Genomic DNA, 21,544 nt, shown 5'->3' with positions numbered 1-21,544 from the left:
AAAGCTTATTTCCAAAATTTCAGTTGATTCCGATTTTGCGTTTGCGAGTTATGCATGATTATGTGTATTACACTGCTCCATAGACAATGTGTTGTAATTTCGTTCTGGTGCACCAGTACGAAATTCAAATTTGGCGATATTTTTGCTAAACGAATTAATCTGCAAGAAATATTTGGTACATAAACATTATGTAGCCAGAGGTATCCAGTGGTGTAAAAAACTTTTTGGGGGAAAAGTGGGGGATGAGGCTGTGGATCACGAAATGCCCTTTTGAGGGCGCAATGCACCAAATCACTGCGCAAAAAGTGCAATGGTAATGAGTTCCTGTTAAAAGTATGCCTCCTGGAGACAATATGGTGTCCTTATGGGACCATCGTCTTTATGATGTCGGCATGTTCTGATTAAAATGCAAGATGCTACCTTTTTGATCACTAAAATGGATACGAAATTATAGTATTAAAACAAGGATCACGTATTTCACAAAAAAGTGAAAAATATTGTAATAACGGGGAAGAAAATGCCAATGGGCTGTTCCAGTTGAAATCCGCACTACCCCCTGTGGAAGATTTGGGAAATATCTTCCACAGTTTTGGTCAGAGTTAATCATTTTGAAATCCATACTCCCCCTGTATAATGGCCTTACATATATCTTCCACAACTGAAGTGAGTATTTCAAATGAAATTACTCAAATGTCTATTCTATTCGAAACTTATACTCCCTCTGTGTAAGACTTCAGAATATCTTCCACAGGGGTAGTGTGGATTTTAAATGGAAAAGTCCAATGTGCGCATTTACGATATACAAGTACTTTGCAACCGTGAAAGTGAATTGCTCCACTCCATGTCATCTTGCACGTTACCCTCGCATGGCATGACGGGAATCTATACCTCCAATTATTTTTGTCTAATATCACACGTATCTCTATGATAGAAAGGAAACTATTGACCGCTGTGTTATACGTTAGTATTGCCAATAATTTGAAACGGACGGAAAGGAGGTACTTCCACCTTAACAATATATCGGGATATCGTAGTAGGTCATATAATTACGATGTATTTGATCCAATAACCTTTTGGTATCCGTGCTAGTCACGATAGGATTTTGTGTCAGAACTCAATATGAGTCCAAACACGGGGAATCATTATGCGTTGTATTGTTATTTTGATGAGATCATAGTGTATCATACACTCTGTAACTTCCCGGAGATAACTTTTTGTAAAAGTTTTTATCATTTTCAATGTATGGAATTGCATTTACAAGGTAAGCAATGTATTATAATGAATTTTAACACCATTCTAATATTTTATTCTAGCTTATTCTGATATTCTTACATCATTCCAATATTTCTTTAATATGGCAGAACTTTTGATCATACTTTTGAACCAGAGGTCAGGATAGGTATGCTGCATGTAACAACCTGTTAATCTACGTGTATCAACACACGTTATCCGTAGTATACTGCAGTGGATAGTCGATTTTCATTTTTATTTGGTTTGATGTTTTGCAAAAGTTCATTTTACAAATCATATACTTGCTCGATTTATTGTTGTTAATGAGTTATGAACGTTTTACAAAAGTGTTGTTGTTTCAGCCCTCTTTACAACATAACTCAAGAACCACAGGACCTACAAAAGTATATCTGTATAATTTGAATCCTTCTACTTACTCGCTATGAAATGATCAATGCAATTTGTGCCAAAGCTCACTACCATTCGCAAGATGCTGTGAACTACCAAATCGCAATAGTTTAGTTGCTAACCTTAATTAAGCTGCCAGAAAGTTGTCGTTTAAATATACAAAATGTGCCGTGTTTCAACAGACATTCTTTTAGTGTTACCTTTAACAGTTGTAAGTTAATGAACATTTTCGGTAAATCTGTAGTGCTAACGGCTGATACTGCAGGCATATTAAACACAATCCCTGCAGTAAAATATTCATGAAATTCTAATTAAAACGACAATAATGGCATGTTAATGTTAAATGTGGTATTCAAGGGATTAATAAATATTGAAACAATTGATTTATTAACCTTTAATTTAGATGTCAATTTAATTTCTCTAATTCATACCTGCGTCATTGCTTACATGGCTAATAGTAAACATACATAACATGCATGGTAAATGTCTCTGATACCATAGTTACCGTGTATCATGGTATACGGTGCAAATACAAACTTACACATTCATTATGTACCGTATCCAACCATTATGAGACTTAATTTGCTGACATGCTTACTACTTAAATACAACGGTTTCAGAAACTAATTACTAATTGACAGCTCTTTTTCGAAATCTCAATTTATATTAGTATTAAATGTGTGCAATAATTATATGTACACCGGGGTGGTGAATTATAGTGGTGGTGGGGAGGGGAGGGTTGGAGGGACAAAGAATTTTTGGCAGGTGGAAAGGAGGCAGGGGCAAGCAGGTTTTGGCAAGCAGGGGGGGGGGATAAGGAAAAGGGTTTTTTGGGGCATGTCAAAAGAGAGGGTGAGGGAAACCGATATTTGGCAGATCATAATCATAGCCATAATCGAAAGAAAAAGCCAACAATTAATTTGTCAGTGGATTTATTTTTTGAAATAAAAATAACATGTTTCAGGCCTTCTGGTGATGTTCTGCAAGTAAATTTGTTAAAATAATTTCTTGGGTCTACGTGTATGTAATCATGTTCTGGCATCTCCGGTACAATATCCGTAGTTACATCTACATCAAACTATATGTCACGAACATAATTTGTGTTTGTCAATTGTTCAATTCAAGTGACCCGTTTATCGTGTACAGTATAGACTGCATCTCAAGGTTAAATACCACTAATAGGCCTGGGCGATACATTGAAATACGATGAGGAACTATTTGTTTTCATGGCATTCAAAAAGACTGCATTAAAATCGCTGAAATTGATCAAGTTATATAGCCAAAAAAAATACTTTTTAGAGTTTGATGCTTCAAAATGGTACATTTTCTCTCATTATATGACATTAATTTTGATGTAATAGTACCAAAATTCAGACGCACGGCTTCGGTTTTTAGTAAATAGTCGCCCTATCATATTGTAACTTTCAGCTTCGAGGGCGCACTGTCATTTTAAGGTGTTTACGGTTCAGTGCGTTAAAACAAGAAAAGTCTCAGGTCAACCTATGTTGAATTTTTGATCATTTGGCATCTAAATCATATAGTTTCACCTGATATTGATGGCATTGAACTGTGAGAGTTCTGAATATGAGAAAATTCCACCCGAAATTAGGCATTTTCCCATTGAAACCCGTGTAATACATAATTAGTGGTATTTAACCTCAAAGTGCAAATAACTTTTACCTTTCTGACCGTTACTATCGCAACTATCAGAATGCTTTATTATCTACGATAATATAAAGATTGCAGTGTCATGTATCAAAACAACAATCATGCAATTATTACAGTGCATATATTGGGCTATTCCAGCTGAAATCCACACTAGCCCTGTGGAAGATTTGGGAAATGTCTTCCACAGTGGGAGTATGTTTTTCAAATGTAATTGGTCTCAGTTAATCATTTTCAAACTCATACTCCCCCTGTATTATAGCTACCTATATCTTCCACAACTGGAGTGAGTATTTCAAATGGAAGTTACCCAATTGTCTATTCTAATCAAAACTCATACTCCCTCTGTGGAAGACCTCAGCTAAATATTCCACAGGGGTAGTGTGGATTCTAAATGGAAAAGCCCATTCTGACGTCAAATGCTTATGCATATTCATAGGAGATATGGTCACACCCAACAGTGGTGTAGATTTCTTTTTGCATTGGGGGAGTGGGGTGAGGTTGGAAAAATAGTATATTGAATTCAGCATCTTTTAGAGAAGGAACTTACAGCTAATTGTCTCGTTGTAACCAGTACGAAACTCGGGGAGCTGATCCTGGCTGCGAAGGTCAATTGTGGAATGTCTAGGGTGTGCGCTGCAAGTCCCTGTGTTGTTGTTTAATGGTTTATGGAATGTTGTTGGGCTGTAGTGGTTAGCGACAACGTGTAAGTATGCTGAGGATTGTGGATCAACGTCTTGGTGTTGTGCCTGTGCATAGCGCACTATAAATTACTGCGCTTTTTCGACACGGCTATGATACGATATAAGGATGGACAAGATAGTATCCTGGAAAGTTTCTCCTCTGTCACGCGGGGTTCGAATCCTTACAGAGGATTTTTTCTATCCATTTGTAACTAATTTTTGTTTTACATTCAAAGTGTATCATAATGTCTCCACCAACTTACAAAAAGGTATAACAAGATATAACCAAAAACATTAAGGGAAGTATAAGATCCAACCCAATGCTAATTAAAGTACAGATATCATATTTCACTTAATGAAATAATTTGCCACTCCTTTTGCATAGACGGTCAATACAAACACGCCCAACTGCAATCGGAGGTCACTGGTTCAACCATATCTAAATTATACCGGCTGATTACTTTTACAAACTCTGATACTTCCAACATGTCTTTACTTCACATACCTAACTCAAGAAGACAAATCAGTCAAGAGAAGTGAACTTATTTCTTAAATGGAATTTCATGATCCACAGCTTCATCCCCCATTTTTCTTTAAAAAAAACAAAAAAAACGAGATTCTTATACCACTGGAAACCTTTGGCTACATAATGTTAAACAATTTTTTTTGTAGATTGGTTCATTTAGCAAAAATATCTGCTGGAAAATGTCATAAAAAGAGGATGCCAGGATCATGAAAAACACCTTTAATTGCATATTTAGGCAGAGTTTACAACATTATATTCCCGGTTGATCCATTCGTCCCCATAATTTACCCCTAAACCGTTGATTTAGTCAGACAAAATGAGAAGAAATTTCTTCTATCTTTTTCTGATTCAGTATTAAGTACAGATTATTGCTCAAGCTTCATTGATCGTACTATTTTCTTTAAACATAAGTACTTATGACCAGGAATGACTACCAAACGACTTACACTTGAATGTATCTTGTTGTTTTTTTAAATTACAGAACTTGAAGTCTATTACCTTTAAGACGTGTGCATCAACTCGAAGCTGAAATCAACATGAATTTAACTCCGGACATGTTAACAACCGAACAAATCTTTGTAAATACCACACCAAAGAATACAAACCCAGGATGGGCTGTAAGCGAAATCGAAAACAGTATAGCAATTCGAGTTATCTATGGAATCATTATATGTGTGGGACTTGTGGGGAACTTCTTAGTGTGCTTCACGCTAATAAGAGTCCCTGCTTTACGCTCTAGAACCAGTCACTTCATCATTCATCTCGCCATATCAGATATGTTCACTTTGACGTGGGCGATTCCGTTCCATTTGTTTCCATACGTACCGATATTCCCCAAGCAACCTGGATACGAAGCTTTATGTCTCCTTTTCTTCTCTAAATTCCCGCTTTGGTCGACTATATTCGCCTCTGCGTACAGCCTTTTACTTGTGACTACGGAACGATTTACTGCTATTGTATTTCCTATCAAATACAAAATCGTTTTTTCGAAAAGAAACTCAGGAATCATGATGGCTGCCTGTTGGCTTATTGGAATTATTTCTAACGTGTATAATTTCCGAGTTTTTGGTTTAAGTGACGAAGGTATCTGCGGTGTGGAATGGCCCAAAAGTCACCCGGGATACCAGATATTTATTGGAATTTATACTATAACAATTGTCTATGTATTTCCGATCAGTTTTATGCTATACGCACATTACAAGATGATAACCGAGTTAAAACATCGCGTTAAGGAGATGGATGCAAGACGAACAGGTACTGAAAATAATCACCTTTTGATGATTCCCAGAATCCTTTGCAAGTGTGCTGTCAATGACGTAAAATGCAAAGGCTTTCGGGAATCATCAAAATGGTCTATGGTTTTTTATAATTGGCTCCTTCCAACCGTTGATGGCGTTTTGGCTCTGCAAACTCCATTTAATCTGGCCAGAATTAGCGAAGCAAAAAATGAAAGCGAGGACGATTGTGTAGCCCACGTCAACGGCATGGGGTGGGGGTGTGTGTGGGGGGGGGTAAAGTGAGGGGGTGTAGTGAGGGGGTGTTGTGGTGTGGGATACAGTGGTACTGGGGAAACACGGACTTTTTGGTTAATTGGACAAATATTGCAGCGCGCATCTTCCTTTGTCCCGTTTAACACTAAATTAAATCAACAAGATTACGGCCCGAAATGGTGTACACACCACTGAACATACCGGGTCAAAATGGTGCTCTTTGCCTTCCTCTCCCGACCACTGATTCCTTCCAAATCATTGCCTTATACGTGGAACTGTCAAAGCCTTTAAAACATATTATTACTATTGTTTTTGATGATAATGATGTCGATGTGTTTCATTTGTTTTCAGTAAAACCAGAGAAACCGCCAAATCGGTGAGAAAAGAAGCTTGGCAGCTAAGAGCAGCGGAGCAATTGATTCAAACACTTCTGTGGGTCGTCATAACCTACGCCATCTGTTGGGCACCAAACCAGTTTACATTTTTCGCTTACAACATGGGAGCTAACATTGATTTCAGTCAGGTCTACTACCACATTTCCGTAATTTTGCTATTTCTAACTCGTGTATGAATCAATTATATATAGTTTGAAGAACAAACCGTATAGAGTGGGATTGAGGGAAGCCTTAAAGTGGGGCAAGTTGTCGGAGGCGGCGAGATCAGCATCCCGATTGGCGGGAATAAGTAAGACTGAATCATCTGGTGCACATAATGCTCACACAGTGCAACAACAAGATAGAACAATGAACACGCCATTGTCATCATTAGTCGTAATGGGGACACCTGTACATTCTAGATCCCCATCGCCAAGTATAGTGGACGAGGATACAAATATTTAAGCTGACATTTATGTACTTATTATTGTACGTTCCAGCTACGGTGACACTTCGTGACGTCACGCTGGACAAATTCCATTCACTGTCAGAGGGGTGGGGTGTGTGTGAATGCAGTCTTGTGGTTCTTGAGTTATGATGTAAGGAGTGTCGAAACGACGCATGTCTCAAGATCCATAATACATTGAGCAATTTTGAAAGTGCATGTTTTGCATTGCGTACCCTTTCAAATCTTCAAGGTGTAACTTTTCATTAATCCCATAATCTAGTCAATAGAAATTGATTTTTAACGATCATGCCTTAAAGTCGTGTTACACATGAGTTCTCTTGCATGGGACCAGGCGACGCGGTACTGCACCATCAACTTACCCCGTATGATGCTAAGTATTGATATACTGCCCTCAACATAATTAGTCCGTAACATGAAGTTGACGATTTGACGAATCGATATGCGGCACTTTGTCAAACTCATAAGGATATATAATATTTATTTTCTTTTATGATAGGTCCAAGGGCATTATGAAATTATACACTATTATTGCTGTCATGGTTATAACTTACTTCAAAAACTCTGAAACAAATATGCAATTTTTAACAATTTACACCTCAAAATAAATGTTATAAGTTGCGTTTGTTCGGTGCAATTTTTATAGTGATACGAAACTCACTTAAAATTCATTTTATCCTCAGTGTAGATATAAAAGAGGAATAGTAAGATATAGCAAGACAACACGGCATTGAACTGCTAAAATATCGGTAACGTCACCAACTGCATTGAGGGTAATACTGCATTAGACGAAACAATATACTGACCAGTCACCAACAGACAAAGTCCAGCATCGTCTGTTAATGAGGGCCAATCGTTCCACGAAACACACGTTAAAAACGCTACACCCATTCTACGCCTAGTGTTATCTCGGATTTGTTCAGCACAGTCTTGACATCTTGGCAAAATCAAAATGGCATACGCGTGATTTTGTTAGACACGGACGTTCTCATGAATATGCGAGAATTCTCAGCATAGAAAGCACAGGGGCTCTGCTTGGTGTTGAATGGTCTGTGTATATTCCATCTATGCCTGGACGGTTTGCAGTCGTATGCTATTCGCCAGTGTATATTAGAGCGTGGAATATGTCCATGTTTGCTACCAGGGTTTGCTATTACGACAAACGCTACATATTTGACAAAAATACGATTAACTGCACAAGACATATGTAGCCACGAACTGAGCGTAAAGTTGGTAGTTTCGAGATACCCTAGCTGATGTTCTTTCTTTGCCGCGCACCTGTACAAGCCAGACGTATGTCCTCCATGAATGCCCATTGTGCTCCCCATTCATTAAAGACATACTACTGGCTTGAACAGGTGCATGTGAAACAAAGAATACCAACCAGTAGCCAGGGCGTCTCGAAACTTCACAGGTCACATTTAAAAAAAAATCAAGTGAAGACCTGAGCGCAAGAAGACCATAAGTACACTTGGCCCCTCAACTTGTATACACCAAAGTTGCGTATAGTTTCGTATAGTTTGATAATGTTTTATACATGTTCAGGGGCCAAAACAAATCTTTTACAACCTTTAATGATGTTTTCACCCTGGAACATGTATTAAACATTATAAAACCATAAGAAACTATACGTAACTTTAGTGTATGCATATCACTGCATATTGAGGGGCCAAGTGGACTTACGGTCTTCTTGCGCTCATGTCTTCAAGTGATGGGGTGAGGAACTGAGGTTCAAAATTTTACAAACGTGTTCGCTCAGGAAAGTGTTTGGCCTTTTTCGATTTAAGATATTTAGATATTTAGTCAAACTGTTTTGACCGTATTGCATGAAGTTTAATCTGTAATTTGTATCACAGTTCTTTGTTAAATCATGAAACAGTGGTTTTCTTGAGTTATATCCCTATCTGCGCTAAGAAAGCTGATCAGTTCTAATCAGGACTGTCAGTGTTGAAACTCTGAATTTTTAGGTTGGACTGTGTGATTTTCACCAAAACTGTCCATGTAAACTGCGGATATTATATAATTACCTCGCCAACTGTTCGCCTGCATCGACTTGGGCCGAAAAGTGACATGAAACGACTTATTGAGAAACATTTACAACCTATGTTAAAGAGGATGGCTAACACTAGCCTTACTGGCCATTCGAGCATTAATTAATTCGATTGATATTGTAATATATGTATTGATATTCTCGTGCATATTTGATATTTTTATGTGAATGATGTTAAAAACTGTTTAATGAGTACACCAATATTCACAATGCGGATTAAACAAACCTCAATAACACAAAACAACCAAAATGAGTACAACCAGTTTTTGTGGTCATTAAATAGTTTTTAACATTTCGGTTGTGTACACTGTTTTTTTTAGATCCTTCCAGGAGCCTCTGCTGGTCAGTTGGTATTTTTTTAGTTCTGCTTTTTAGCCTATGTGAATTATGGAAATAAAGAAGTGAATGAATGGTCAAATGAAGATACATGTATGTATACTTAATACTACAACCAGTCTACTCTTAAGTACAAAGTACCGACGCGGACGCACACATTGTGCCGACTTGAAGGCACGCATACCTGCAGCAGACACGCAGCACTGCGAACTGTTTACGCACTGTATACTCGCGTGTTGTCACTTTGTATATACTTCAGAGTGGACAAACTGTAATGTAATGTCAGAATGAAAGTCCATTTCCGTTGGTAGGCTTCATAATTAATTATTTCTAATAACCTATGATCTCCACACAATATAGGACGTACGTCAAATTTTCGGTCACAACTTAGACTTATATCAGAAGACTGGCAACGCAGGTTAGGGATCAGTGACATTTTGGAAACTTGACCCTAACAGTTGATCGTACACTTTTTGTAACTTGTGCAGGCCCCTGTCGCGATGTTAAGAGATGGTTCGTTGGCTCTGATGTAAATATGCTCCTTCAGCAGTTGATTTGGACAATGTCAAAATGAAAGGCTGCTGATCCTTAGAAAACTGATGACGTCAGGTTCACGTATCGTGTCTCCAGGAAAACTTCTGAATTGTCTGTCCGAGTCCGACAAAAAGTGGACAAAACAAAACAAATAAAAAAACCCCCAAAGAAACCCCTTTTATGTACTTATCATCATTATTTTTAATACAAATCAATGTCTAAATTTCCTATGTCGATTCACCCCCTGTGTCTATGTGCACCCTGGAGTTTGGAACGTGTTTAGTTTGATGACGTTCGGTACAGTGGCGGTGCCAGAAAAAAAAAAAAATCGCGTGGGGTGGGGGCATTTGTGGAGGGAAGGGGGGGGTGGCAAAATCAACAAAGTGTGCCCAAAATTGCTGCAAAAAGTGGACATTTTCGTAATTTTGAGTTTTTACTGGAGGAAGGCAACCCATGCCCTCCGTGGGACATCCTCAAAAGATATGATTTTAAATTTATAAAAACAAAACTAATGACACACATAAAATATGTATTTGTGCAGAACTGAACGGGTAGTATTTCCCGTTTATTTATTACTATTAGACTATTCACCGTAGAAGTAGTTACGATACCGGATTACTTACCATAGCAATGGGTGCACACTATCTTTGGTTGTATCGCCCTGCACTATAATCAGGTTGCACTCATGACCTGTAACCATAGATTGAATACAATACCATACCGCTCTTTTCAAAGATACTAATCTTACTGTGCGAGTGATCAGCATGATATGAGTTTTCTATTGAATTACGATCCAGTTAATTTATTCCTGTTCTTTGATAATCTATGTGCAATGCAATTTAACGGCGTGACGTCAGTGCAGGGCGATACATTCAAAGAAAGTGTGCACTCATTGCTTTGGTAATTAATCCGATTATAACATGTACTGCATGGCCGCTTACTTATTCATTGGAGCTCATTTAGCAATGCTGATTTTGAATCTTATTCAAACTGTAAAATGAAAATCCAAAAATATTGACCTTTCACATTAATTTTGTTTATAATAATTGTGCAAGCCGTAAGGCATAAAACTAAAACTAAATATGTCGACTTCATCTTCGTGACATCTTCTTCGAATTACTCCAGCACAGGACGAATTTCTCTAAAAAGGAAGAATAACAAGCATTTATAATTGTCAATTTGCTAATTAAACAAAATGGTCAAAATTACTCGTTTTGTTGTCATATATCATGCCGTAGGTATGATGCCCATGAGCGTATGAGTCATTTCGTTTTGATTTACATAATGTTCTCGTGCTTTGATAATCAGAGACACTGCTCCGTTAACAAAGCAACCAAAGTCAAACAAAACACATTTAAAAAAACTAGGCATTCTCTTTCTTGAAAATCTGGAATGTATATCCTCTTGTAGGTATGATACCCATGGGCCATATCGTTTTTGAGTTACATATGTTCCCGTGTTTGGATAACAAGTTACCCTGTTCCATTACCATAGCAAACAGAGTGAAACAAAACACGTTTTTAAAAACTAGGCACATCATCTCTTTCATGAAAATCTTGAATGTATATACTTTTTTTCATTTTCGCGAATACCGCCCATATTAGAAATTCGCCGAGCACGAGTATCGACCAAGGAAAAACAACTTTTACTGTAATATAATAAATAATAATAATAATAATAATAATAATAATAATAATATTAAATATGGCTTCTTTCAACAGATTAATAAAAAGGAATGAGGATACAGGTAGTTGATAATTGGATGGTATTCGGCAATATGCAGTGATCTCAATAAATTATATCGCTCACCTCTTGCGCCTGCTTTCAGTTTAAAAGCTCCCGGCACTGTTACTCCCGGAACTGTTACTCCCGGCACTACTACTCCCGGCACTGTTACTCCCGGCACTGTTACTCCCGGCACTGCTACCCCCGGCATTGTTACTCCCGGTACTGCTACTCCCGGTACTGCTACTTCCGGCACTGTTACTCCCGGCACTGTTATTCCCGGCACTGTTACTCCCGGCACTGTTACTCCCGGCACTGTTACTCCCGGCACTGTTACTCCCGGCACTGTTACTTCCGGCACTGTTACTCCCGGCACTGTTACTCCCGGCACTGTTACTCCCGGCACTGCTACTCCCGGCACTGTTACTCCCGGCACTGTTACTCCCGGCACTGCTACTCCCGGCACTGTTACTCCCGGCACTGTTACTCCCGGCACTGCCACTGCACTGCTACTCCCGGCACTGTTACTCCCGGCAATGCTACTCCCGGCACTGCTACTCCCGGCACTGCTACTCCCGGCACTGTTACTCCCGGCACTGCTACTCCCGACACTGTTACTCCCGGCACTGTTACTTTCAGCACTTGGACTCCCGACACTTGGACTCCCGACACTGTAGCTGCCGGCATTGCCACTATCTCTGAAAGAGACATAACCAATATTAAAGTCGAGAGCTGTTGACATGTAGCTTTAAACTTAAACGTTTTGAACGCATTAATTAATCGTATGTAGCACGCCCCTTCTTTTTCCTTTGTTGCTATTAAAATTATTTTCAATATGATGATTTCAAGTGTCCTGAACCGGGTCCAATTTCAGATAATTCATGTCAACAAAAACTATTCTGATCAAAATTGGCACAGATGGTGAGAATAACAACACCCTCCATGAAGAGGTTTTCTATCGACGTACATAATTGTAATATCACAAAAACTATTCCGATAAAAATTGCACAGATTACAAAACGAGATAAAAACAGTACTGAACGATACAAATTGATATTTTAAAATACATGACAAAGAAGTCAATGACACCAAATGTGTGTGTAATTATTACCGTAAACGTTCATCTAATGGCGCTATGGGCTCCCTTGGCATAACTGGAATTTTAGACACAAACTAAAAGTGCCCTCCCATAACAAATCCCACCAGCAAATAAGGGCACATACTCTTAATTCTTGTTGGGATTTTTAGTGTAGGGAGTTCTCTATTTGTACATGAAATTTACTCCAAGACAAAGGAGCCCAGATGTGCCATTAGGCGAAGGTTTTGACGGTATTAAAACAGATATGAAAAAGGGCAAACAGGCGTTCAGTTAAGATCAACTTTGACAATACTTGCAATATCATCACCTTTTTAAAGTTAGCAACTATTTTAAACTGTTGCGATTTGGTAGTTTACAGCATCTTGTGAATGGTAGTGAGATTTGGCAACAATTACAGTAATCATTTCATAGCGAGTTTCTAGAAGAATTCCAATATCACAAATATGCTGTAAAGAGGTCTAAAACAACAACACTTGTAAAACGTACATAACTCATTCACAACAATAAAACAAGCATATATTCAAGTATATGATTTGTAGAATAAACTTTTGCAAAACATCAAAGGTTATTTTTGTAAATAATGTATTGATTTAGATAATTAAAATCCATTTTGGTTGCTTCGACCAACAATACATCGTCTACCCTTAAGTACCCAAGTTTATTCCACAAAAATCCATTGTCTTACCGTTTCTGAATTGCTGCACCATTTCCGTTTTGACCCAAAAGAAGAGTAGCAAGACATGACAAAAAACAAAACAAGAGCAGTCGAGACATGGTAATGCGTTGATCCTGTAAACTCTGAAATGATAGTGATTACGTTGACCGTTGATCCGGTAAAACTCTGAAATGAGGTTTGTGTTGTAGCACTGTCTGGTGTATTTTATATACCGAAATAGACGTCAATATGCAATGATAACATTAAGGTGAGTGTGCTGGGTAAAAATTGTGAATGTTTTTTAATACTTGTTGATCCGTATTCAGTTTCGAGGAATCCAAATAATAGTAATAAACAAAATAGCTGATAAAGTCAATCTCACCTTAAGGATAGTCCATCAACTAACGCATTTTGATTATTGGCCACACAATGCTTTTTTGTTCACCATCTGTTTAGACGTACAAAAGGCATTGTTAAACCAGGATGTAAAATTATAATGGCTGTTGACTATTATGTGAGATGGTATATCAAAAAGAGATAGACTTTTGGGTAGGTTATCAATTTTGAGTGTTTTAGAGATATTTTGCTCCACAACGTCGTTTTCTCCAATGAAATCGGACATTCCTAAGCAAAGATATTGAGTTTGTAAGTTAATGTTATTATAAAATTGGAAATTTAGATATTAGCCTTTAAAAATATTATTGACAATGTTGAAAGTAGGAATGACCTTGAAAAATGTCTGAAAAAAAATACAAGATGGCAGTTATATTCCGACAAATATTTAAACATTATTAAAATCACAAATTTGCAACAAACCCAAATTGTGAAAAAAATCACCATTGAGTAGATGTTTTTGCTATTGCTCCATTTACGATCCTGCCCAATAGTGTCTACTTTCGATATACCACGTCACATTTACTTAGTATCTCAATTTGCAATTTTTTATATAATTAAAAAAGTTATATCCTGATGTAAGTCCTTCAACTAACGCATTTTGATTATTGACCATTCAATGCTTTTTTGTTTATCATCTGTTTAATTACAGACGTACAAAAGCATGTAAAATTATAAAGGTTGTTGCCCATATACTTTTCTCATTTTGCTCAATTTGAAATTTTTTAACTAATTAAATAAAGTTATAACCTGATGTAAGGACAGTCCTTCAACTAGCTAATTTTGATTATTGAGCATACAATGCATATTATTTAGCATCTGTTCATTTACAGGCGTGCAAAAAGGCATATTTTTTGTTAAACCAGGATGTAAAATTATAATGGTTCTTGTTTATATACTTTGTATCTCAATTCAATTTTTGTAACAATTTAAAACAAGTTAAACCCTGGTGTAAGGGCAGTCCTTCAACTAGCGAATTCGATTTTTAACCATACAATGCTTTTTTGCTTAGCTTCTGTTTAATTACAGGCGTGCTTGAGGCATTGTTGAACCAAGATGTAAAATTATAATGGCTGTTATTATTATACTTTGTATCTCAATTGCAATTTTTTTAATAATCAAAAAAGTTTTTATCCTGATGTATGCTATATCATTAAAAGATGCATTAAACAGTTAAAAGGACATTTCGTGATCCACAGCCTCATCCCCCCACTTTTCTCAAAAGAAGTTGATATTGTTATATCACTGGAAACCTCTGGCTACATAATGTTTATGTACAAAATATTTCTTGCAGATTAATTCGTTTAGCAAAGATATCGTGAAATTTGAATTTCGTTCTGGTGCACCAGAACGAAATTACAACGCATTGTCTATGAAGCAGTGTAATACACATAATCATGCATAACTCGCGAACGCAAAATCGGAATCAACTGAAATTTTGGGAATAGGTTTTTTCGTGGATATCTAATGAAAAATTACATAAATAGAGGATGCTAGGATCACGAAATACTCCTTTAAGTAATGTTTATTAAACATGTAGTTAAAATGTTCAAAATTGGACAAAAGCACCAAAAGAATGCATTTATTTTCCAGTAATGCATCAAGATATAACGATACGATTTTTGTGGTAACGAACATTGAATATTATGTGACACTGTCATATTCTTAATTCACAGCAAATACGAAGTTTGTACCCATTTCACTTTTAGAGTTATACAGGGTGTCCCAAAAAAAAGAGGCCCCACATTGCACCCTCTTTTTCTCCTATTTCTGAAAAGTTGATCAAATATATTTTGGTACATAAAGAAACCTTAAATCGTTAGCTTTAATAAACCAAAACAATTATTTCAATCGGCTCATAACTTTTGAAAATAAATAAAGCAGCATAAGAAAAGAATATGGCATAGCAAGGTTTCGAACAAGCGACGATCAGAACAAGCCACCGAACCATACATCCTATAATATTCCATATCAAAGAAATTATTCACCTCTAGCGTTACGCAATATTGGCCAATGCCCCCGACACATGCTTGTAGGTAAAGATCCTTCGTAATAGAAAAGCGCGGAAGGTGCATAAAGGGTCTATCCCTTGAAGTCATAATATAATAGAGGTCATTGACATGTCACCAATTCTTTGTATACCTTGATACAATCAACATATATAAAGAAGTATATTATTAGGCGTTGACGCAATCATCAATGCAGGAAGTATAAAACCATATTCGCCACTCATGCACTTTTTTGAGTCTACAGCTGTTCCGCAAGCAGCCATGAACCCTGAATTCAGAGGTAAATATTGGGTTGTTACATGGAATTCAAAGTAATTATATCATGAAAACATCATCATATTGTTCTCGGGATTGTTCTCACATGATGTATGACTATGCGCAAGGTATGCACGGTGCAATAGATTGACAAGTGACAACAAGTGTGATCTATCCCGCTATCACTGCCTTCCCAGCAAACACAAAACGTTTTTAAAATGTTTTAAACAGGTTATATTTTGTATTTTTGGTTTTGGTAAAAACGTTTTAGTAGCAGTAAACACAGATCGTAAACAACCAGGGTGTACCCATATAAAGTACATAAAATTGTAAATGTCTTTCATCAGAATTGCTTGTAACAATAAACGATGTTGGAATGTCTATGGAATAACACAATAAACTGTAAATATAGTTTGCCGGTTGCGAAGGCCTAAAATCCCCTGTTGTTAAGCACTTATTAATTGGACTACGTCAATGATCTGCTCCGGTGATTGCACTGACGCTTAGCAGTACTGTAAACAACACATTTTGGGGTTAAATTAAGATAAAAAGCGGAAAAGGGAAACTTGAACCCCGTCTTTAAATCAGTGCAATCGGCTTATATGCAAGCGAATACGCTCCATATATAAACGAAAACAGATCTCAAAAATCACTTTTTCTTGAAAAGTGCCCCTTCAGATTTGAAATTTAGGTTGAGACAAGTTTTCTAGACATTCAGAGAAAATTGCAGCTATGGAAAATCTCAGCCCAGTTAAATCATCGATTTCAATGGGCTATTCCATTTAAATCCACACTCCCCTGTGGAAGATTTTGGAAATATCAGCCACAGGGGAGGATGAATTCAAATGGAATGAGTACGATAGCAGCTCCATTTGAATTCCATACCCTTCTGAGAAAGATTCAACCTGAATCTGCCACAGAGGGAGGGCGAATTTCAAATGGAGCTGCCCAATGAGCTCATTCCATTTGAAATACATGCTCCCCCTGTGGCTGATACTTTAAAAATCTTCCACAGGGGTAGTGTGGATTTTAAATGGAATAGCCCATTGAAATCGATGATTTAACTGGGCTGAGATTTTCCATAGCTGCAATTTTCTCTGAATGTCTAGAAAACTGGGGCACTCAATTAACGTTAGATACATGCTATACGTTTTGTACACAAGACATGTTCAATTCGTCACAGAAACCGCGGCGTGAACAAGGGTCAGAAAGTTATAAATTTTAAACCACCAAATTTCAGATTAAGGTTCAGACATGTTTCCAACAAATGTACAGAACATTTGAGGGCAATACGTATTTGTAGGCGGAAGAGGAGCACTTTTCCCCGGCACCTTTTACTCTATAGAATATCTAAATCTCAATTGCAGGTGGTGGTCGCCGTGCATTCTCTAAATTCAGTAAATTTTCATCGTCAACCGTGTAATTGAATGGGATTATTTTGAAATTTTAAAACGCTTGAAATATCACAAACAAATAGGCCTATGTTGATAGATAATATAAATACAAGCTAAAACCGTTGGGGTTCGATAATGAACCCCACAAAACTAACCGACTATATTGGAAAATGCCATACGGCCGGGCGGTTTCACAAGTTGCCGGCTCTATCATGTCATCCGCCGTCTGCTCAATTGGTCATAATACGAACGCCTATGCATGCTAATTAGCATATTAACGTATTTTACGTTTTGATTTTTTAATTTTGAAAATAATAAGCCATGTTTCTTTAAATCATATGCAAAATCTATGGCATCGCAATAGTTTTAAAATATTGTAGTTTTTGTGACTCTTTAATTAAAAAAAATGTTTACGTATCACATTCATTACAAAGTTACGGTTTTTGTTTTTGTGAACATATATCATATGGAATGTTGAAAGCCTTTTTTGTAGTTATTTATGAAATATATAGCTGTTAGGAGTAGCTTTTAAAACTACAACCCAAACCAAGCAAATTTGAATTTTCGCTGTGTGCGTAAAGTCAAAGTCGAATGGCCCTCCGACTGTTAGGACGTTCGAGCCCGACGTTCTCCTCTAAGTTCCTCTTATCAAAAGTTATGATTTTTAATCTATTCAAACCAAACTATTAATCACACACACAATTATGTATTCGTACAGAGTGAACGGATAGTATTTCCCGTTTGTTTATTACTACTATACTGGGAATTTCAATTGAATGAACACAGCTGCACAACAGAGCGACGATCGTCCGCGTACACTGTGTGATGAACGCTCGCGTGTGCGTGAAGAGGAAGTTAATCCGACCATGCCAGCTCACTTGCATGGTTGTGATTGGTTAGTATTTTCCAAGGTCGTGTGTTTGTGGTGTATTTTGAAATACGTAAAGATACGATCGCGGTCGGATCTCATACAGCTATTTACAGCTGTGTTCATTCAATTGAAATTCCCAGCATAGACTATTCTTTGCTTTAGAAGATTTTTGTCATTTATGTTACAATATGCTGGTTTCATACTTTCCTGCCGCTTGCCGCTTTGCCGCTCTGAAGATGATTTTACTTCACTGCGCAGTCTCGCCAGAAACGCTAGCGGTAACCAGCGGCAAGCCAATATATCGATTACCTCACCGCTTTGCCGCGGCGGCAGCACCGCTGGGAGTTGAATTAAAATCAACTCAGAGCGGTGTCGCTCTGACGTATGAGAACAAAATACGATTTTGGAGCGGTACTGAGCGGCAAGAGTGGCTTTCAGAGTCATGCCGCTGCCGCTCAGCGGTTGCCGCTCCGCTTGCAGACAAGTGCAAGCGGCATGACGAAGCGTCACGCCGCGCAGCGGCAAGCGGCAGAAAGTATGAAACCAGCATCAGAAGGGACGTATATAGCTCAGTGTATCAACCTCTGTGTGCATGTGTACTGCGTGGCCGCTTTCTTATTCATCATCGAATCGCAATAGTAGATGGTAAAATGGTTTTATTGTGCAAGGCGTAAGGCACTAACTAAAACTAAATAATTAACTTCATCTTTGTGTCGTCTTCTTCGAATTAATCCAGCACAGGACGAATCTCCCTACAAAAAAGAAAGAACAATAACAAATAACAAAGAAGACAACATTTATAATTATCAATTTGCTAATAAAGCATGTCAAAAAGTTATACTGGAATTACGCTACATTTTAATTAAAACTACGAGCCTAAATCTGAATTTAACTTATATTTTACCGGATTATTTACTCATGGTCTGTGTCGTTTGATATGTCTATAAAGACTAATTGGTTGATTTTGTCCTAATGATCACATATTTCTCTCTATATTTTACTTACAACAATAAAAAATTAAATAAATGTTGGTGATTTAACATGTGCCTCAGCTAGGCAATAGCACACTTCAACAATTCTCGCTATTCGCAATAAGGGCGCCGCCAGCGGTTTGCGATGTAATCGTGATGTATCATGGGAAAATCGTGATGTATCATGGGAAAAGGTTTGTCAATATAACGGTATTACACGCAAATCGATAGAGAAAAAATTAATTGTGCACATTTCAAATCACATTATTAAGTATTATTGAGTATCGATTCGCGTGTAACACCTTTATTTTGACAAACTAAAAAATACTGTCACGTGTTCCTATGTAATAGCATGGTAATATTCGTATTGCGCGGACTTGGATGTCGACCTTTTCCCATGATACATCACGATTACATCGCAAACCGCTGGCGGCGCCCTTATTGCGAATAGCGAGAATTATTCCGCTGCCATTAGGACATATCAGAATCATTTCCGCTTCACCAAGTCCGCAACTGATGCGCAGGTACTCTCAGCAAGTTAGTTTGTGATCACCCGCAACCTTTCGATTATGAAGCTCGCGCCCTAACCATTAGGCCTAACCGTGCTTCACATGCAAAAGCACATGTGCTACTTCATACATTTAACTACCAAAATGTTATCCCATCAATTCACGCTTCATAAATTCGTAACAGCAACAATGTCTCTTAATTACACTTTGAAAAAGCTAGGTAATTTAGTCAGACCAAGGGCCTTTGTCAACAGAAAAATGCAAAGGAATGAAGATACAGGTAGGTGATAATTGGATGCTATTCGGCAATATACAGTGACCCCAACAAATTATGTCTCTCACCTCTTGCGCCTGCTTCCAGCTGATAAGCTGCCGGCACTTTTACTCTCGACACTGGTACTCTCGACACTGGTACTCTCGACACTGGTACTCTCGACACTGGTACTCCCGACACTGTTGCTCCCGGTATTGCCACTATCTCTGGAAAGAGACATAAACAATATTAAATTCGAGAACTGTTGACATAGCTTTGTACTTAATTATGCAGTGATCCCAACGAATTATGACTCTCACCTCTTGCGCCTGCTTCCAGCTGATAAGCTGCCGGTACTTTTACTCTCAACACTGGTACTCTCGACACTGGTACTCTCGACACTGGTACTCTCGACACTGTTGCTCCCGCTATTGTCACTATGTCTGGAAAGAGACATAAACAATATTAAATTAGAGAACTGTTGATATAGCTTTACACTTAAACGTTTTGAAAGCATTGATTAACTCTTATGTATCACAGCTCTTCTTTCTCCTTACATACATATTATAATAAATTTCAATTCGAGATGATTCCGACCTGAACTTGGTCTAAAATCCATGAAAGGTCAAAATTCTCAAATGATGGTCGGCTTTTCCTCCCAGCTACATACACGTTAAGTACATATCATTGGATTCACAAAGTTTACTTCGAGGACTGTTAAATATCAAAATATAAACAATATCCAATTTTACTAGTTTGCAATAAAATTTGTACTGTGTCGCGAATTTCAAAAAATTAAAAATTATTTGATATCAGAAGGACATTTCTCGTATTCAGAATGCAATTTGGTGTGTCTGATGTGCTCTCGGGTAAACGTTGCTATCCGATTCCGCAAGGACCCCAGTTTATTATTCCACTAAAATCCATTGTCTTACCGTTTCTGAATTGCTGCACCATTTCCGTTTTGAACCAAAAGAAGAACAGCAAGACATGATAATAAACACAACAAGAGCAGTCGAGACATGGTCACGATTAAGTTTGGCGTTGATCCGGTAAACTCTGAAATAAGGTTTGTATTGTAGCACTGTCAGGTGTATATGAACAAAGCGAAATAGACGTCAATGAACGATGATAGTTATATTAAGGTGAATGTGCTGGAGAAAATTGTCCGTGTGTTTGAAATATTGTTTTCATAATACTGTTACTTGTTGATTCGTAATAATTTATTGAGGAATAATGAGAAAATTGCCTGATAAAGCCAAACCCACCTTAATGACAGTGGTTCAATTAACGCAATTTGTTTATTGACCACAAAATGCTTCTATTGTTTAACATATGTTCAAATACAGGCGTGCAGGCATTGTTAAACCAGGATGTAAAATTATAATGGTTTTTATAAATTAAAAAAGATACATCCTAATGTATCATGTATCAAAAGTTTGTTGACCCTTTTCTTGTGCAGAAATGTTATACTATACATTTTTACTCTGAAAAAGGTCCAGTCGCGATAATCGCAGTTTCAGAGCGCTCCTTTTACGTGTTCAATTTCCTCAGCTCTATCCTCCGGATCCGTAACAATTTCACTCCTATAAAACAAGGTCTTAATCATATGTTCTATTGGGTGGTGTGACGCGAAACTTAAATACTG

At 37.6% G+C, this 21,544-nt stretch overlaps 3 protein-coding genes across 3 annotated transcripts; 1 reads left to right on the top strand and 2 right to left on the bottom strand.

Moving 5' to 3' along the window:
• The first annotated feature begins 931 nt into the window (after positions 1-931).
• On the top strand, positions 932-9,334 carry LOC140154097 (allatostatin-A receptor-like). The gene is given in 5 exon segments (XM_072176706.1): positions 932-1,261; positions 4,994-5,812; positions 6,354-6,547; positions 6,550-6,573; positions 6,576-9,334. Coding segments are annotated over 4 exon segments (1,248 nt in total). The 5' UTR covers positions 932-1,261; positions 4,994-5,048; the 3' UTR covers positions 6,842-9,334.
• Positions 9,335-10,292: 958 nt separating this feature from the next.
• LOC140155560 (uncharacterized) lies at positions 10,293-13,479 on the bottom strand. The gene is made up of 3 exons (XM_072178441.1): positions 13,272-13,479; positions 11,572-12,185; positions 10,293-10,903 (listed from the first exon to the last, which is right to left on the bottom strand). The coding sequence occupies exons 1-3, from the start codon at positions 13,358-13,360 to the stop codon at positions 10,854-10,856; spliced, it is 753 nt and encodes a 250-aa protein (XP_072034542.1). The 5' UTR covers positions 13,361-13,479; the 3' UTR covers positions 10,293-10,853.
• Positions 13,480-17,879: 4,400 nt separating this feature from the next.
• Positions 17,880-20,974, bottom strand: LOC140155559 (uncharacterized). The gene is made up of 4 exons (XM_072178440.1): positions 20,832-20,974; positions 20,217-20,339; positions 19,986-20,123; positions 17,880-18,915 (listed from the first exon to the last, which is right to left on the bottom strand). The coding sequence occupies exons 1-4, from the start codon at positions 20,851-20,853 to the stop codon at positions 18,866-18,868; spliced, it is 333 nt and encodes a 110-aa protein (XP_072034541.1). The 5' UTR covers positions 20,854-20,974; the 3' UTR covers positions 17,880-18,865.
• Positions 20,975-21,544: the final 570 nt, after the last annotated feature.

Source organism: Amphiura filiformis, chromosome 6 (assembly GCF_039555335.1).
Source record: "Amphiura filiformis chromosome 6, Afil_fr2py, whole genome shotgun sequence".
NCBI lineage: Eukaryota > Metazoa > Echinodermata > Ophiuroidea > Amphilepidida > Amphiuridae > Amphiura > Amphiura filiformis.
Note: the sequence above shows the minus strand (reverse complement) of the source record. Positions and strands in the feature narration are given on the sequence as shown.